Raw genomic sequence first — 14,095 nt, forward strand, 5'->3', positions numbered from 1 at the left:
TTAATGACCTAAAAAGCGGCAGATTTTATAGCTGATGAATCTCTTGGAATCTCGAAAATAAACCCATTTCTAAGTAAGTGGGGTACGTGAACTCATAACTAATCAGGGGACTGCAGCAGATCAAGAGCAGTTGATCACTTTCGTGCCTTTACACCAGAACAGGAAAGAATCCACTCCATTACCAATGCAGTGAACCGCAGAGCCCAGGCACGCCAAAGTTCTAGTGAAGGCTAGGTGCTCTTACCTTATGGAGATGCTCCAGTGCCAGCACTATCTCTCCACTATACAGGGCCACTTCATGCTCTTTGAATCGTTCTCTTTGGGACAGGTGTGTGAAGAGTTCTCCCCCGTTCACGTAGTCTGCAAGGCAACATTAACAACTCAACCTCCCTCTTTCATATGCGGCTCTGAAAACCCACCTACAACAAAAACATTTTCCTGGTCCACTTGTGTGCATTTTTTTTTTATTTCATTGGTCAATGGACAACTGCCTCTAACATGCCCTTACAGAGATTAAAAGGAGTGTCTTGAACCTACAACACAATGCTGAGACCCCAGCAGGTTGATGGCAACCCAGGTCACACTTTCCTAGCACAGACACTTTCTGTTTTAATCAGCAGTGCCTAGTGAGAGTTCAGGGAGTAAACAACCCAGCAGGTTGATGTTCATTGGATGTTTCATTTCAATCTATGCTTCGCAAAGAAAATTAACATAATGCAAGGGTTCTGATCAACTGAGCAAGTCATTTGTTCAGGATTGGTCCATTCTGCACCAACCATTCAAAGTGAGATCTAAGCTATTTAATCGAAAGCAGCATCTGCTCAAAATATCACAATGAAAATAGTTACATTTTTTTTTTACCTCTCTGCTGGTTACTTATTTCTCAGTAAGACATGAACTGTCCACCCTAACATAGCTGATGATGGAAGATTTTAGAGGATACAGAATTTAATATAAAAGCTTATTTTTGAAAGCAATAAGTCCTGCAGTGCTGAAATTATACAGAGGTCAGCAATTAGGAAGATAACTGTTAAAACTAGTTAGGATGGAGAAACTGTACATTATATCTAAGAAACAAAAATGAAAAGCTCCTGCAAGTGGCATGACTTTATGATTTTATGACAGCATGTGATATATGGTGTGTAGGGAGTTAGACATGGGGTGCAGTTTTTAGGAATGGAATGCTAACACAAAAAGTGTTCTGACATGACAAAAGATACAGGGTGCATACCTCAATTTAATGTTGTATATACATTCAGGAAATCAATCCATAAAAGAGCACTATAAATTCCTACAATACAATTCTGAGCATAACTGTTAAGTCTCCATGTAAATCTCTCATAACTGGACATAGGAAGAGGAATGAGGAACACTAGCATGTGGAGATCTACCTGAACTTTAGATCTGATTTTCTATTGTTACCATTGCTAAATGCAAGACGATTAAAAGAAAAAAGCTGTTAGAGACTGGTCAGGCAATGCTCAGGCAAAATGAGAAGAGCACTGCTGTTCTGAGAGAAATTAGGCAGTTTTACTAAAGGGAACTGAAGTTAAAAAACTAGAAGTTTTCATTTAATCTTGGCTTCAGATCAGTCATTGCTCCAGTTAATTCAAACCAGAGAAAGGGGATGACGTGCTACAGTTACAAACAAGAAGCTCTTTTCACTTAAAAACATTATGTGAGTAGAAGTCTCATCTGTGTGATTCCTATCTGGTTCTTGTGTCACATATAGTAAGAGCTGATATTTCTCTCTGTTGTTGCCACTCAAGCCACTTGGTCTCGTTTTTTTGATTTGCAGCCACCCGTCACATGACACTACAACACCCTAAACTTCATTATTATACACTGTTCAACTGGAGACGATCTGAAAGAACTAAAAAGCAAATCCCTTGCATTAATGCTTACAAGAGAAAATGACATGCAGAAATAGAGTGCCAAACACAAAAAATTGGATTTTCCCCCAGGTATAAGGGACACGATATGGCATGGTGGGGTGGTGTTTAGCTCTAGTGCCTCAGCGAAGCTGTCCCATCCAGGGCGTAGTCCTGGCTTGTGCACTATTAGCGCAAACCGACCGTCATTGAGAACAAGGGGCATTCTAGCGATGGACAGCAGCCCAGCTGGGGGTCAGACAAGCCAGCGTGTCGGAGCAGAGCCGTACCCAGGATGAGGTGCAGCTTGGTGTCCGTCTGGAAGGCGTAGTGGAGGGTGACCAGGAACGGTGATTGCCGGATGTGCTCCAACACCTGCCGCTCTGTCCTCGTGTGCTCTGCGGTCTTGGCCTTCTGGATGATTGTGGCCTTCTTCAGGACTTTCATGGCGTACAGCTTGCCCGCGTCATGGCCGCTGACCTTCCTCACGAGGAACACCTTCCCGTAGGCTGGAGGAGAAACGTGGAAAAGAGGGGTTACAGATTATAATATAGCAGTGCCAATACCAGCGCTATCGTTCAAAAGAGTAAGGAGTGCAAAAGAATGAGGCATTGGGAAAAATCACATCAACAAACTATACTATCTCCGATTTCCAGTCATGACTCTACAGTACTGTCACTGATCACAGCAACTTAATTGTTGAGATCTTAAACCCAGAGCAGTGCAGATCTTACCCTAAAGATCGATCATTGTGAACAAACAGTACCTGTAAGGAGAGAACAGCCTGGGTGATGAAGCAATACCATCAGAATTTACTGCAATTCATTAAAAAGAGTCCTCTATCCAGTAGCAATGTGGGAGACTGAATCCACAAACTGTGCTCTCACCATGGGTTTCACAAATCAGAAATATTCATTGGTCAAAGAATCTCTGTCAAAGGTAGATGACAACAGGCTGTTTTGTGAACACAAAAAAGGATGGGAAACCCCGATTCTGCAATGGGAACAATGGTTTTAAACCAAGCCAATTGAAAACATTCTAACTTCACACATTAATGCACAGAATGCAAGGAAAAAATGAACAGAATATAAGCAGCAACTGTTAACTTGTCTCTTCATCTCTTCCCAGCAAGCGAGCAAATGCAATATGAAATAAGTGACTCAAACTACACAGTATCTCCTCAAATAAATATCTTTGAATCCAAAAAACATGCAAAGGATCAAACCAGTGACCAGGAGAAACAAGTTTCTTTATATGTGTACTACATTTATTAATCTATTAAAAAAACCTCAGAGTAGTGAAAACTACTGATTTCATGACTGCCAACAATAGCAAGGGGACGTTGAAAAGAGTACAAATACAGGAATATGTATATGCTTAACAGGAAGAGGCTTGGAGTGTAATTTCAGATCTAGTTAAGACTTCCTCTTTCAAGAAAAGGGAAATAAAATTTGGCAATGCCTTGGCTGAGAGATGAGTGTTAAATGAGGCCTTCTGTTTATTTTCTGTAATCCGGTTACACTCCAAGAGATGCCACTAAGGGCCACTTCCCTGTGGAACAGACTGGAAGGGGGAGCTGAACAACGAGTCGCAATGCTGTTTCCCGTCTCCTTTCCCTGCCCGTTATATCAGGAGGGATCCACACCTCAAACAGATCTAAAACTAATAATACTACTTATAACAATTTGCAAACAAAAACTGGACTTCGCATCAGATTAAATTAAACCTTTATCCCACAAACCAGTCACAAAGTAGCAGTGCCTTTTCTGCTTTCCAGAGGTTAGCAGCATTTTAAGTCACAGCTTCCCAGTTGATTTGAAACCCATCCAGCACCATCCAGAATGGTGAGCGGGGCAAAAGTTTGATTTGACTGGGGCTGTGTGTGGCAAAACTCTGTTTTGTTGTTGTTCGTTTTGTGTATAGCAATAGCATTTATTTGTAAAGTCTAGCTGCACAACTGCTAGTGAGGGAACCTGAAGAGTTCAGCCAGAGCCCCCAACACCAGGGAAACTTTAGAATACCACACAAAATAAATAGATTACACTGTGCTGGTGAACACAATTTTATTGGAATACATTTCATTTAAAATAGAAGCAACTTGGGACTTGAGCAGGACAGATGTTAATGCTGTAGCAGTGAAGGAATGAAATCTTTTTCCGATATTCTTCTGTCTACTTTGTCTTGGCTGAAGATGGATCTCAGTTTTTGCAAGACCACATACCAGGTTTAATCACATTAATGCCACATCACGCATATCCCTCAGCTAAGACGAAAAATCTCCCGTTCTTATTAAGCCATGACTGACGCACATAAGGTACTGCTCTTCTTCCTCCACTGTTGCGCTACTTTTCTAAACTTCACAGTTGGATCCAAGGGTTGCCCGAGTTAAGGGATCATCATAGTGAGAGCCTTTGTTTTGAAATCCAAGCCGATCGAAACGTGAAACATGACAATTAAAAATGAGAACTTCACACCTGAGAATTTTTAAGAACCAGAAGAACTGTCCTCAAACAGCGGCCTCTCCAATTCAGCCATGATCAGACAACATATTTGAACCTCATTATGACATTGTAGGTTATAAAGCTGACTGTCTTGTATATGATGTACTGTACAGTACAGAGACAAATTATCCATCTCCCAACTCAACTCATCTCTCAACTCAGACATGATTAATTGTTCCCCACCATTTCTGCCAATTACTGGGCACAATTTCCTCAATTCTCCTGGGGCAACGGTTCCATCAGATGCTGGATTTGTAACAAATCCTGTTTCAGGTACATTATTTCCATTTTGTGGGTTTTCCATTGACATCGTCTTCATTCAGTGTAAGGCCTTCACCCAACCAGCTCTCCAAGTTGGAGGATCTGCGTTTGCCTTGGTTCTTGCAGGGGAAAACAGCTCCGACTTTCCAACTGTGAGCTTAGGATGATACATACCATAACTCAGTTTAATTGTTTTTAAATGTAATTTTACTACAAGCCGCATCTAGATGATCATCTTTGGTTTAACCCCCAATTCCACTGAGAAAGGACCTGTTAAATCAGAGAATAAATAAGATTCTGTGAGCAGAAAGTAGCAGCAAACTGGCCACGTAGCCTATTTTATCAAGTCATTACAAAGACCTAAGACTTTGACATACAGTATGGATTATACCATAATGCTAAAGGTAAGCTAAGCCTCTAAATTGATGGTGATTAAACCCACCCTGTTACTTTTGCTATATGAAGGAAATTTCCTTATGTCCATAATCAGATTAATCTCAAGTCTACATGTCTCAACCTTTACTTTGTCTCTGGCTGTATAATAAACTTGAATCAAGCTAAATGTCTTGCACTAACAGATTTTTGTTAGTTTATAACTGGGAAGTGCTTTAAAAATTCCAAGCTGGGAACTCTTTTTCACATAAAGAATTGTAGAAATTTGAAACAAGCTATCCTGCCCTGTTGTAGAAGCCAATACTACGGATTCTTTCAAAAAGCGGTTAGATGCGATTCTCAGATCAATTACCTACAAGCAACCAAACAAGTTAAATGGACCAAATAGCGTATCGTTATTTGTTACAGTTCATTCTAATAATAATAATAATAATAATAGCTTACACTATGGACACTCCACTCAAAGCGCTTTACAGGTAAAGGGGACTCCTCTCCACCACGACCAATGTGCAGCATCCACCTGGATGATGCGACGGCAGCCATAGTGTGCCAGAACGCTCACCACACATCAGCTATCAATGGGGAGGAGAGCAGAGTAATGAAGCCAGTTCAAAGATGGGGATTATTTGGAGGCCATGATTATTAAGGGCCAATGGGAAATTTGGCCAGGACACCGGGGTTACACCGCTACTCTTTTCGAGAAACACCCTGGGATTTTTAATGACCACAGAGAGTCAGGACCTCTGTTTTACGTCTCATCCAAAGGACAGCGCCTGTTTACGGTATAGTGTCCCTGTCACTATACTGGGGCATTAGGACCCACATGGACCGCAGGGTGAGCGCCCCCTGCTGGCCCCACTAACACCTCTTCCAGAAGCAACCTTAGTTTTTCCCAGGAGGTCTCCCATCCAGGTACTGACCAGGCTCACACCTGCTTAGCTTCAGTGGGTTGCCAGTTGTGAGTTGCAGGGTGATATGGCTGCTGGCTATAGGTTCTATAGATTATGACATTTATAAAACAAACTGAAGATTACATTTTGGAGCTCATCATGGAGTTTTATTAGCTAATCTGAGAAAAGGTCATTTGAATAAAATCATACAAAACAAATTCAATCTCTTTCAGTTTAAAAAAAAACTGTTTTGCATTTTTCTTTTCATACCCATCCAATCTGGAATCGTCAATTATTTGTTTCGAAATGGATAAACCTTCGGCAAATAATTCCTGTGCTGTACGGGAGACATGCTCTCTGGACCTGCCCAACAACACTTTCACCTCTGAAAGGAGAAGCGATGCATCTCTCACTGGCATCTGCAGACACACAGGGGTGGCACAAGCCACTGTTTCACCAAGAGTCCAGGAAATCTGGACAGACTCAGCCCAACCTCACCACCACTGACTCGAGAATCATGGCACAGCTGGCTCATAGCACTGAACCAGGCTCGAACCTGCAACTTCTGGGCTCCACCTGCACCTCTAGACAGCACCTTTATTGGCTGAGCCACTCAGGACCTCAACTCTTTCATGTTGCGGTAAAGTAAGAAGGGAAAAAAAAATCAGAAAGCAAAAAAATCAGAAAGCAAACCTTGAAGATTTGATTGTTTATTGTTCTAATAACATCACAGTAAATTATGTTACGGCCTATCATGGTGCATTTAAGGGCAGCCTTGTGGAGCAGTGGACAGGATTCTGTACTTGTAACTGGAAAAAATTGAGAAAATGTATAAAAACAAAAATACTCACCTGAAAATACATGAAGGTTTAAGGTGTGTTCTCTTAAGTCTTCTCCCAGAGGGAATCTCTGAAGTACAGAAGCATTCAAGACTGCCGGTAGGAACTGATTACACACTTCTACTTGCATCTTAAAAACAAAAGCTCTCTGTCTGGTTTTCAGGTGAGGTCTAGCAGCACACTGCATTGTCAAGATTAGCTGCATGGTTTGAGGATTTTTTCAGTTCTGAAAACATGCAGGTCTACTTCAAGGGAGACAAACTTCGGTCCTCAAGGGCCTCCGTCCAGCAGGGTTTCTAGATCTCTTTGAATCTCCAGCATCTGAAGAAAAGAAGTCTTGAACTTCTCCAAATAATGAGCTAGATTAGGTAATTAGGGGCTCAGGTGGAAGGAAGACCAGAACTGAAGTTGTGCCTCTCTGGTGTTAATGACTGTATTCACCCCATTTCTGGAGCAAAATTCCACTGAGAAAAGTATATTTTGGAAAGGTATCCAGACGATGGATACCAGGTTCTGCTTCTATGACAAACATTCCCCTCACACTTCACATGCCGAAATGTGAACACAAGCCAAGTTAGGACATGTCTTTCCCACAGGACCCAATTCACATGAGTAGGTTGTGCATTTTTTTCCCCATTTTTAAAATATTGTTTTCAGGACGGTGCAGTTGGAGATATAGTTTGATTAAACACACACACACACACACACACACACACACACACACACACACACAAAAAGACAGTTTAATGAAAATTGTATAAATCAATTTGAATTATCTCAACTAAGAATCCTGCAGCACCAAAAAAGGCTGAGGTGACAAGTCACTGCCGACATGGTAAACGCCTTATTAGCAAAGATATTTTCACTGCTTGTGCAACAGTCAATATTACTAAAGTCCTTAAGGAATGCAGCTGCTTTCACAAACTGATAAGTCTGTAGACTGTGGCTGTCTTTCACTCGGTGCCAACATATGTTTGAAGATTTCAGAGCAGATGGGAATGTGAGCCCGTTGAGTGGGAAGACAAGTCTGAAACTTGTCACCTTGGAAACGATGAACATGGTGATGGAAGTGACCGTTAACTCCTTAGAGAGCCCACAATATATGGAACAAAGATGTACAGTCGAGTATACCGTAAAAATGTTCTTCCAGCTTTAACCAAGACAAACCATATTCCTTGGTTCTCACTTTATTTGGGTAAGAGTGAAACCTGTGATGCACGCCACCTCTGAAAGTGTAATTATCCACATTAATACACGTATGTACAAGGGAAATTGTATATATAAAACACAATGGCAAAGGATTTAAGTGCAGAATATCAACGTGCGTCACAAGCACTTCTAAAAAACACCAGAATATGTATTGTATAGTTTTTACAATTATACTGACAAAGCCATTAAGCTGAAGTGGCCCTGTGGAGAGGGAACGAACTTTCTGTACTCACCCTGTATGTCGTGCAAAAGCACATAACAGGTTAATGAATGTATAGTACGTGGTGTGGCTGCTGACTTCTGCCCAGCTGGTATTTAGAAGTTAGTGAGGGAAAAGTAGCAGAGGTTCAGATTTCTTCACCTCGACTAACCCTACCCCTAGAATAAAGCCTGGTCTGTTTGTCATGCAGAGCAGCGAACTGTTGGTTGACTGGCATTCATGTTTCTTTTCAGATTCAAATTATCTGACAGGTTCAGCCTGCCCATGAAAAGCCAATGTGGATGTCTAATTTTAAAACAAAAGCAGAATTAACTAATAATATTGGGCCTTTTATTGGGTTGATATTTTGAAGATTTCTTATGCGTGGGTTTTGACACCTGGCATGAAGGGGAACATGTAAGCAGTTTCTAGTCTAGTAGGCCATGGAGGAACGCGATGCAGAATTCAGTGATGAAACTGCTGGTATGAGAAACACAACAGAAAATGAGCACTTGTGCAGCACCTAGTCCACAAATGTTATGGTCAGACAAGACACTGACCTTTTAGCCCCGCATTGAAATGACAGTGGGAATACCTGTATTGTCACGCGTGATCAAACTCACTTCACGTGAACCTGAGCGCTCAGACAGACTGCATTTTAAACCTTACCCCATCACTTCTTTTTTTCCCTCCAAATCTTCTACAGCCCCCCTTTTCTGCCTGTGGTCAAGGCCAGTTTGCTTTAGGACAGGGATAACTGCATTGTAACACAGAGTTACCCTCAACAGATATGCAGAAAAGCATCCCAGCAAAAGTACTTGTCAAGACCTCTTCACGTGGATTCTGTTCCTACATACTGACCAGGACTACTGGCCTCTTTCTAAGAAAGCACTCCTGCACTGGTCCTGCATTACACCTCCACTCATTATTTGCCAGATCTTTACCCACTTCCAGAACAAACATGGGCACGGGGTCATTGGGGTCTACTACACAATGTGTGGACACCGCTTAGAAAACGAGAGCATTGAAATGGAGATGACTCACCTCCAGTGCCAAGCACCTTGAGCAGTTCGAAATTCTCAATTCCCACTTTCTCCGCATGGCCCGTCAGGTTCGCTGGAAAAGAAAAGCCAGACCTTGGTCAAGCAGGCAAGCTCAATCGGGCTTCCTCACTCGTATGTGGTCTGAGAAACAGCAATATGTGCAGCCCCAGCCACTTACAGCCTTCTTGCAACACATACAGTGGAACTACACTACGCACGGCTAACTATTGTAAAAATCGATTGTTACCGTTTTGTAGATACAGAAGCAACTCGTTTTCCATGTTAGATGACCGCAATTCCCTGACCCAGTAAGCACTGACAGTCTACACTATCATTAGGAGAGATAAAAGCACATGGTTAAGCTGCTTATGTGAAGCTTTTACTGTAATGTCTCTCTCTCTCTCTCAATGGGTTACAACTAGATTCAAGCAATCGGAAGTAACCCGGAATTAACGTCACTGCTAACCTGCCTTCTTTAGCTTCTCATAATTTGGAGCTTACAAAAGAGGAAGCCTAAGTGAAGGGCGGATGAAGGCAGGGGCAACCATGGAGAAATATACATTTTAGGAACCCTAATCTGCATGCTGGTCAATCAAGGAGACGTTCTCCCTGCCTGGTAATTTAAAGTAAATGCAATATGAGCTTGTAGAAGAAGCACAGCCACCTGCTGCTATTGTCCTATTCTGCTACAGTAAATCCCCAGTCTAAACACTGCTTAGATTTCTCAGTGGTCTTCCATTAACATACAACTTCCCTGGCCTAACAGTGCAGTGCAGGTGACAGAACTGAAATGGAAGAAACAGAAATTGACTAATGCAGTTTACTTGTACGGATTACATTTAATATGTTACAGGGTAATTTATCTAAATGACAACAGGAGAATCATCTTCACACACTTGAGGAGACACCATTAAATATTAATTATCAGAATATAAAAGCCTGGTTAAGGGCGATGCCTTATTATTTAGTAGTCATTGTTCAACACACGAATGCTGAAGATATGAAGCTCTATGTTCACGCCCACACGTCCCTGCTGTTGGTAGGCAATTAATGAACAGCATCTTCAGCCAGGTACCCTCAAAGCAGCCAAGCGAACACTTCCCCTAATCACAAAAGGATCTCGACTTAAGACTTCATTTGCACTCAAAAGCATGGACTGTGCGGAACTAGGAACAGTACCTCCAGATCAAATGAAAGGAAATGAAAAAGAGGAGCTGCCTGAGGGCAAATTGCAAAAGGCCCTCACTTCCTCTTGAGAAACGATCATGTGCATGAAAATACACAGGATCACAGGGCAGGAGACGGCTCTGGAAGGGCCTAAGAGAACACATCCAATAGTCACACAGCACTCTTCTCCCTGACACATGCTCTCTGCACCTCCAACATCAGTCAAGACTTCCGATACCTCCAGCTCCTGGCCACAGACCTTCTTATCGCCGTCGCTGCACATTCATTGTATATAAAATATAAAGTGGGCGGAGCGGTGGCACTGTGGCTAAGGATCTGCACCTGTGGCTGGAAGGTTGCTGGTTCAAATCCCGCAGCCGGCAGAGGAACCCTACTCCCTTGGGCCCCTGAGCAAGGCCCTTAACCCCAACTGCTCCAGAGGCGCCGTATAAATGTCTGACCCTGTGCTCTGACCCCAAGCTTCTCTCCCTGTCTCTGTGTCTCATGGACAGCAAGCTGGGGTATGCGAAAAGACGAATTCCTAATGCAATTGTATATGGCTGATAAAGTGATCTTTTCTTAAATGCCTTTGGAAACATACAGCCCTGTGTGATACAACATAACATTATTTGACAATGAGACCATCGTCAATTTCAACCTGGAATTATGTCTCCTCAAACATTTTGTGATATCTCTGGAAGTAAATACGGTATAAGCCTGGTTGATGGCTTAAATGCATGCAGGACCGAATGGTCACTGATCACAAGCTTAAACACATCTGGGAAACAGGGCTCAGACTTAAATTTCTAGCAAGTTTCATTGTAAATACCCCTGGGTGCAGCACACAAGGAAAAACAGGAAAGATCTGGGGTTCTTGTGCTATATAAATGTGTAAGAATTTAAATCTCCATGATAAGAAGCTTTACAAGGATGTACCGCTACCCCTAGTGTCTTTTCGTTTGCCTGACCTAAAAACCACCTGAGCACTGCCACACAGGAGATCCCAACTCATTTCTCATGTCACATTCCTGCAGCAATCGAAGTGGATTTTCCAGGAACAGCATTAATACAGACCGGGGGTCAGATTAAAGTCTGCGACCTGTATCACTTCTGAAAATATTTTCTGTCCCTTGCCGTTTCCTCACAGCGATACTGTGGAACAAGTCCCAGGTTCAATAAGAACTTGAATCCAGCAGGCAAATGTGAGTCGTCACTCATTGTAACACCTCTACTCACACCCATTAAAAAACTGATGATAATCTTTTCGTAAACATGCTGTTCTGCTAAGACTACTGTGAGATCTGATCCTGACTTCTCATGTTGTTTGACTTTAACATGAAGGCCTACTGTTGCTTGAATGTCACAATGACAAGACCACTGAGCTCACAAATGTGGCTCAAATTCAGTTTGTCAAACAGGAAGAAAGATTTTCACCACTCGCTTCACCTTTACAAAATTGAGCTGTTTCATAAGGAGCCACTGCTGTTTTGCTTTCTGTATGAAGAGAACAGATATTTGATGTGTTTATTGAAAATCCACAACTGCACTGCCGGTACATTAAATCCCTTACAAGACAATAACACATTTGCAGGAACAGCAGCTTGGGACTGATTTCAGGGACATCAGAAGATCTGTTCTCATTTGTGACATCAACAGGAGACAATACAAAAGAAGTCAATAAAGCACCTGAAATGAATCATGCAATCTCAAAAGAAATAGCAGCAGAAATTCAACATATGATTGCTGACTTCAAAGCCATTAACTGTATTCATTTTATTCTGCATTCACTTAACTTGCACTGTAAAGTGCTGCTTTTCAATTTTTGCTGCTTTCATGCACATACTCATTTAACATCTTGTTTTTCTGAAACACTTAGATCTCACTGTTTTTTTGTATGGTCTACCTTATGTGTATTCAAGTAAAATATGTATTCTCTTTATGGCTGTATTTTATGGTTAAGGGTCTGATCAAGAATGGCAGCACAGAGGCAGAGTGGTTAGCATTGCTGCCTTGCAGGACTGGGATTAATTCTGGACCTGGGGTGCCATCTAGATGGAGTTTGTATGCTCTCCCTGTGATGCATGGGTTTCCTGCAGGTGCACCTTCAGGAGTTCCAAAGACATGCTGGCAAGTTAATTGGCTTCTGGGAAAATAACCCTAATGTGGGTGTGTGCATGTCATTGTTTGTGTCTCTGTGTGCTTGCGATGCATCCCACCTTGTGCCCCTTGATTGCCAGGATAAGTTCTATCTGCCCCGTGACCCTGTATTGGATAAAGCAGTTAAAAACTGGGAGAAACACTACCTTCAGCATTGTGCAGTTTTCATCATCTATAGCACTTCTACTGAAATCTTTGCATCACACTGCGCCCAGCAGCTAGGATCAATCGCTGCTGAAGCAGACACACTAACCTCCCCTCCTTCTGAATCGGTCACACACTGGCAGAAGTGACAGACCCAGACGGAGCAATAGTGGGACACAGCTGATAACTAGAGGGAGACTCACTTGAGAGTGGGCACAGTGCTTACTTACAAATTCCTCTTCTAAACTCAAGACTTCTCATTTGCAAAGTTCACACTGCAGCTTGGGAAGGGAATTAAAGTTCATTTAATTCTTCCTTTAAGCGGGCTTCCTTCCAGAAGAATGCCTTACACACTTTAAAATAATGGAATTTGCATAAATCTTGCTGGCAGACACTCCTTTTTGTATATTTGTGAGGTCAGAGGCTGTAGCAGTATGGCCAACATGCTTATTTTAATGCACACGTGTATTCCATTGGGTTCTCCATACATCCAATTACAATTTCATATGGAAAAAGTTAAACCAGACAGGGTTGCGAGCTGTGAAAGTAATTCAAGAAGGAGTGAAAAGGCAAAAATAAAACCCCAGTGCCAGCAAAGAACAAGGCATGCTTTAATTTACTAAAAAAAATATCACAGAACAAACAGTTTCTTACTTCTACTGAAGCAGAATAAGCTATTATATATTTGCTTCAGGCCATAATTACTTACTGAACAAAAGCGGTCATACAGAGTTCCAACAAAGAGCACAGAGCTGAGCCCATTCCCATTTTTGTTTTCTTGTGAGCCTTACAAAATGCGCCTTTCTTCTGGGCTTGGTTTGCTTATTAATTAATAAACACTGTGCAAGCACCAAAGTACACAAACACATTAGCTGCCAGTATCTGCAGTGACAACAGCCGCAGGACACTTCAGAGCCAGCTCAAGCCTGCTTTTTCGAACGAAAAGGAGAGTAACTGCACTTACTTGTCAGCGGCTCACTGAAAAAGTGAGCCATCTGAGCCCCGTATTTTAAACGCTGACAATGCAGGTATAGCAGAAATACAAAGACAGCAGAGTGCAGTGACAGCTGTGGTGGTATTCAGGCAGGACATGGGCTCCTCTTCATCCTGTGCTGCCTCTCACTACAGAGCTCTGTTCCACAGCACTATCGGATGTGGGTGCCCTCTTCCTCTCTTGAGCTCAGAAGTGCTGATTAGAACTTTCTCTCTCACATGAGGCTAACTTCAACTGCAAGCAGCTCCGTGGAGACCCAGGGAGATAATACAACAACAAGCAACCTATGGCATGCCCCAAATCATGAGGGCCACAGGACAAATGACAGCTAAAATTCCTTTTAATGGTCAACTCTTGATCTTACCAACAATATTCTAGGTGAGTGGACTACTGTGGATCTGTAGCAGCTCCTCTGATAGCACTTTTA

General features: G+C 42.2%; 1 protein-coding gene and 1 long non-coding RNA gene across 13 annotated transcripts in view; both read right to left on the reverse strand.

Moving 5' to 3' along the window:
* Positions 1 to 14,095, reverse strand: part of rps6ka5 (ribosomal protein S6 kinase A5) — a 64,331-nt gene that overhangs the window by 31,176 nt on the left and 19,060 nt on the right. For 5 of the 12 annotated variants that reach the window (XR_015941716.1, XR_015941717.1, XM_088648797.1 and 2 more), the window contains exons 2-4: positions 9,208 to 9,279; positions 2,162 to 2,380; positions 245 to 360 (exon numbers count right to left, since the gene is read on the reverse strand). Coding sequence is in view for 10 of the 12 variants with exons in the window: in XM_088648797.1 (XP_088504923.1) it covers positions 245 to 360; positions 2,162 to 2,380; positions 9,208 to 9,279 (407 nt within the window). In the remaining 2 variants the exon portion in view is untranslated. Of the gene's footprint in view, positions 1 to 244; positions 361 to 2,161; positions 2,381 to 6,767; positions 6,826 to 9,207; positions 9,280 to 9,453; positions 9,638 to 12,589; positions 12,609 to 13,638; positions 13,874 to 14,095 lie in introns of those variants that run through there. The other 7 variants (XM_088648798.1, XM_088648802.1, XM_088648800.1 and 4 more) reach the window with 6 other exon arrangements.
* LOC148653596 (uncharacterized) lies at positions 3,921 to 6,725 on the reverse strand. The gene is made up of 2 exons (XR_015941718.1): positions 5,471 to 6,725; positions 3,921 to 4,903 (listed from the first exon to the last, which is right to left on the reverse strand). It is a non-coding gene; the product is annotated as an uncharacterized LOC148653596 (long non-coding RNA).

Source organism: Lepisosteus platostomus, chromosome 10 (genome assembly GCF_059453375.1).
Source record: "Lepisosteus platostomus isolate fLepPlt1 chromosome 10, fLepPlt1.hap1, whole genome shotgun sequence".
In the NCBI taxonomy this organism is placed as follows: domain Eukaryota; kingdom Metazoa; phylum Chordata; class Actinopteri; order Semionotiformes; family Lepisosteidae; genus Lepisosteus; species Lepisosteus platostomus.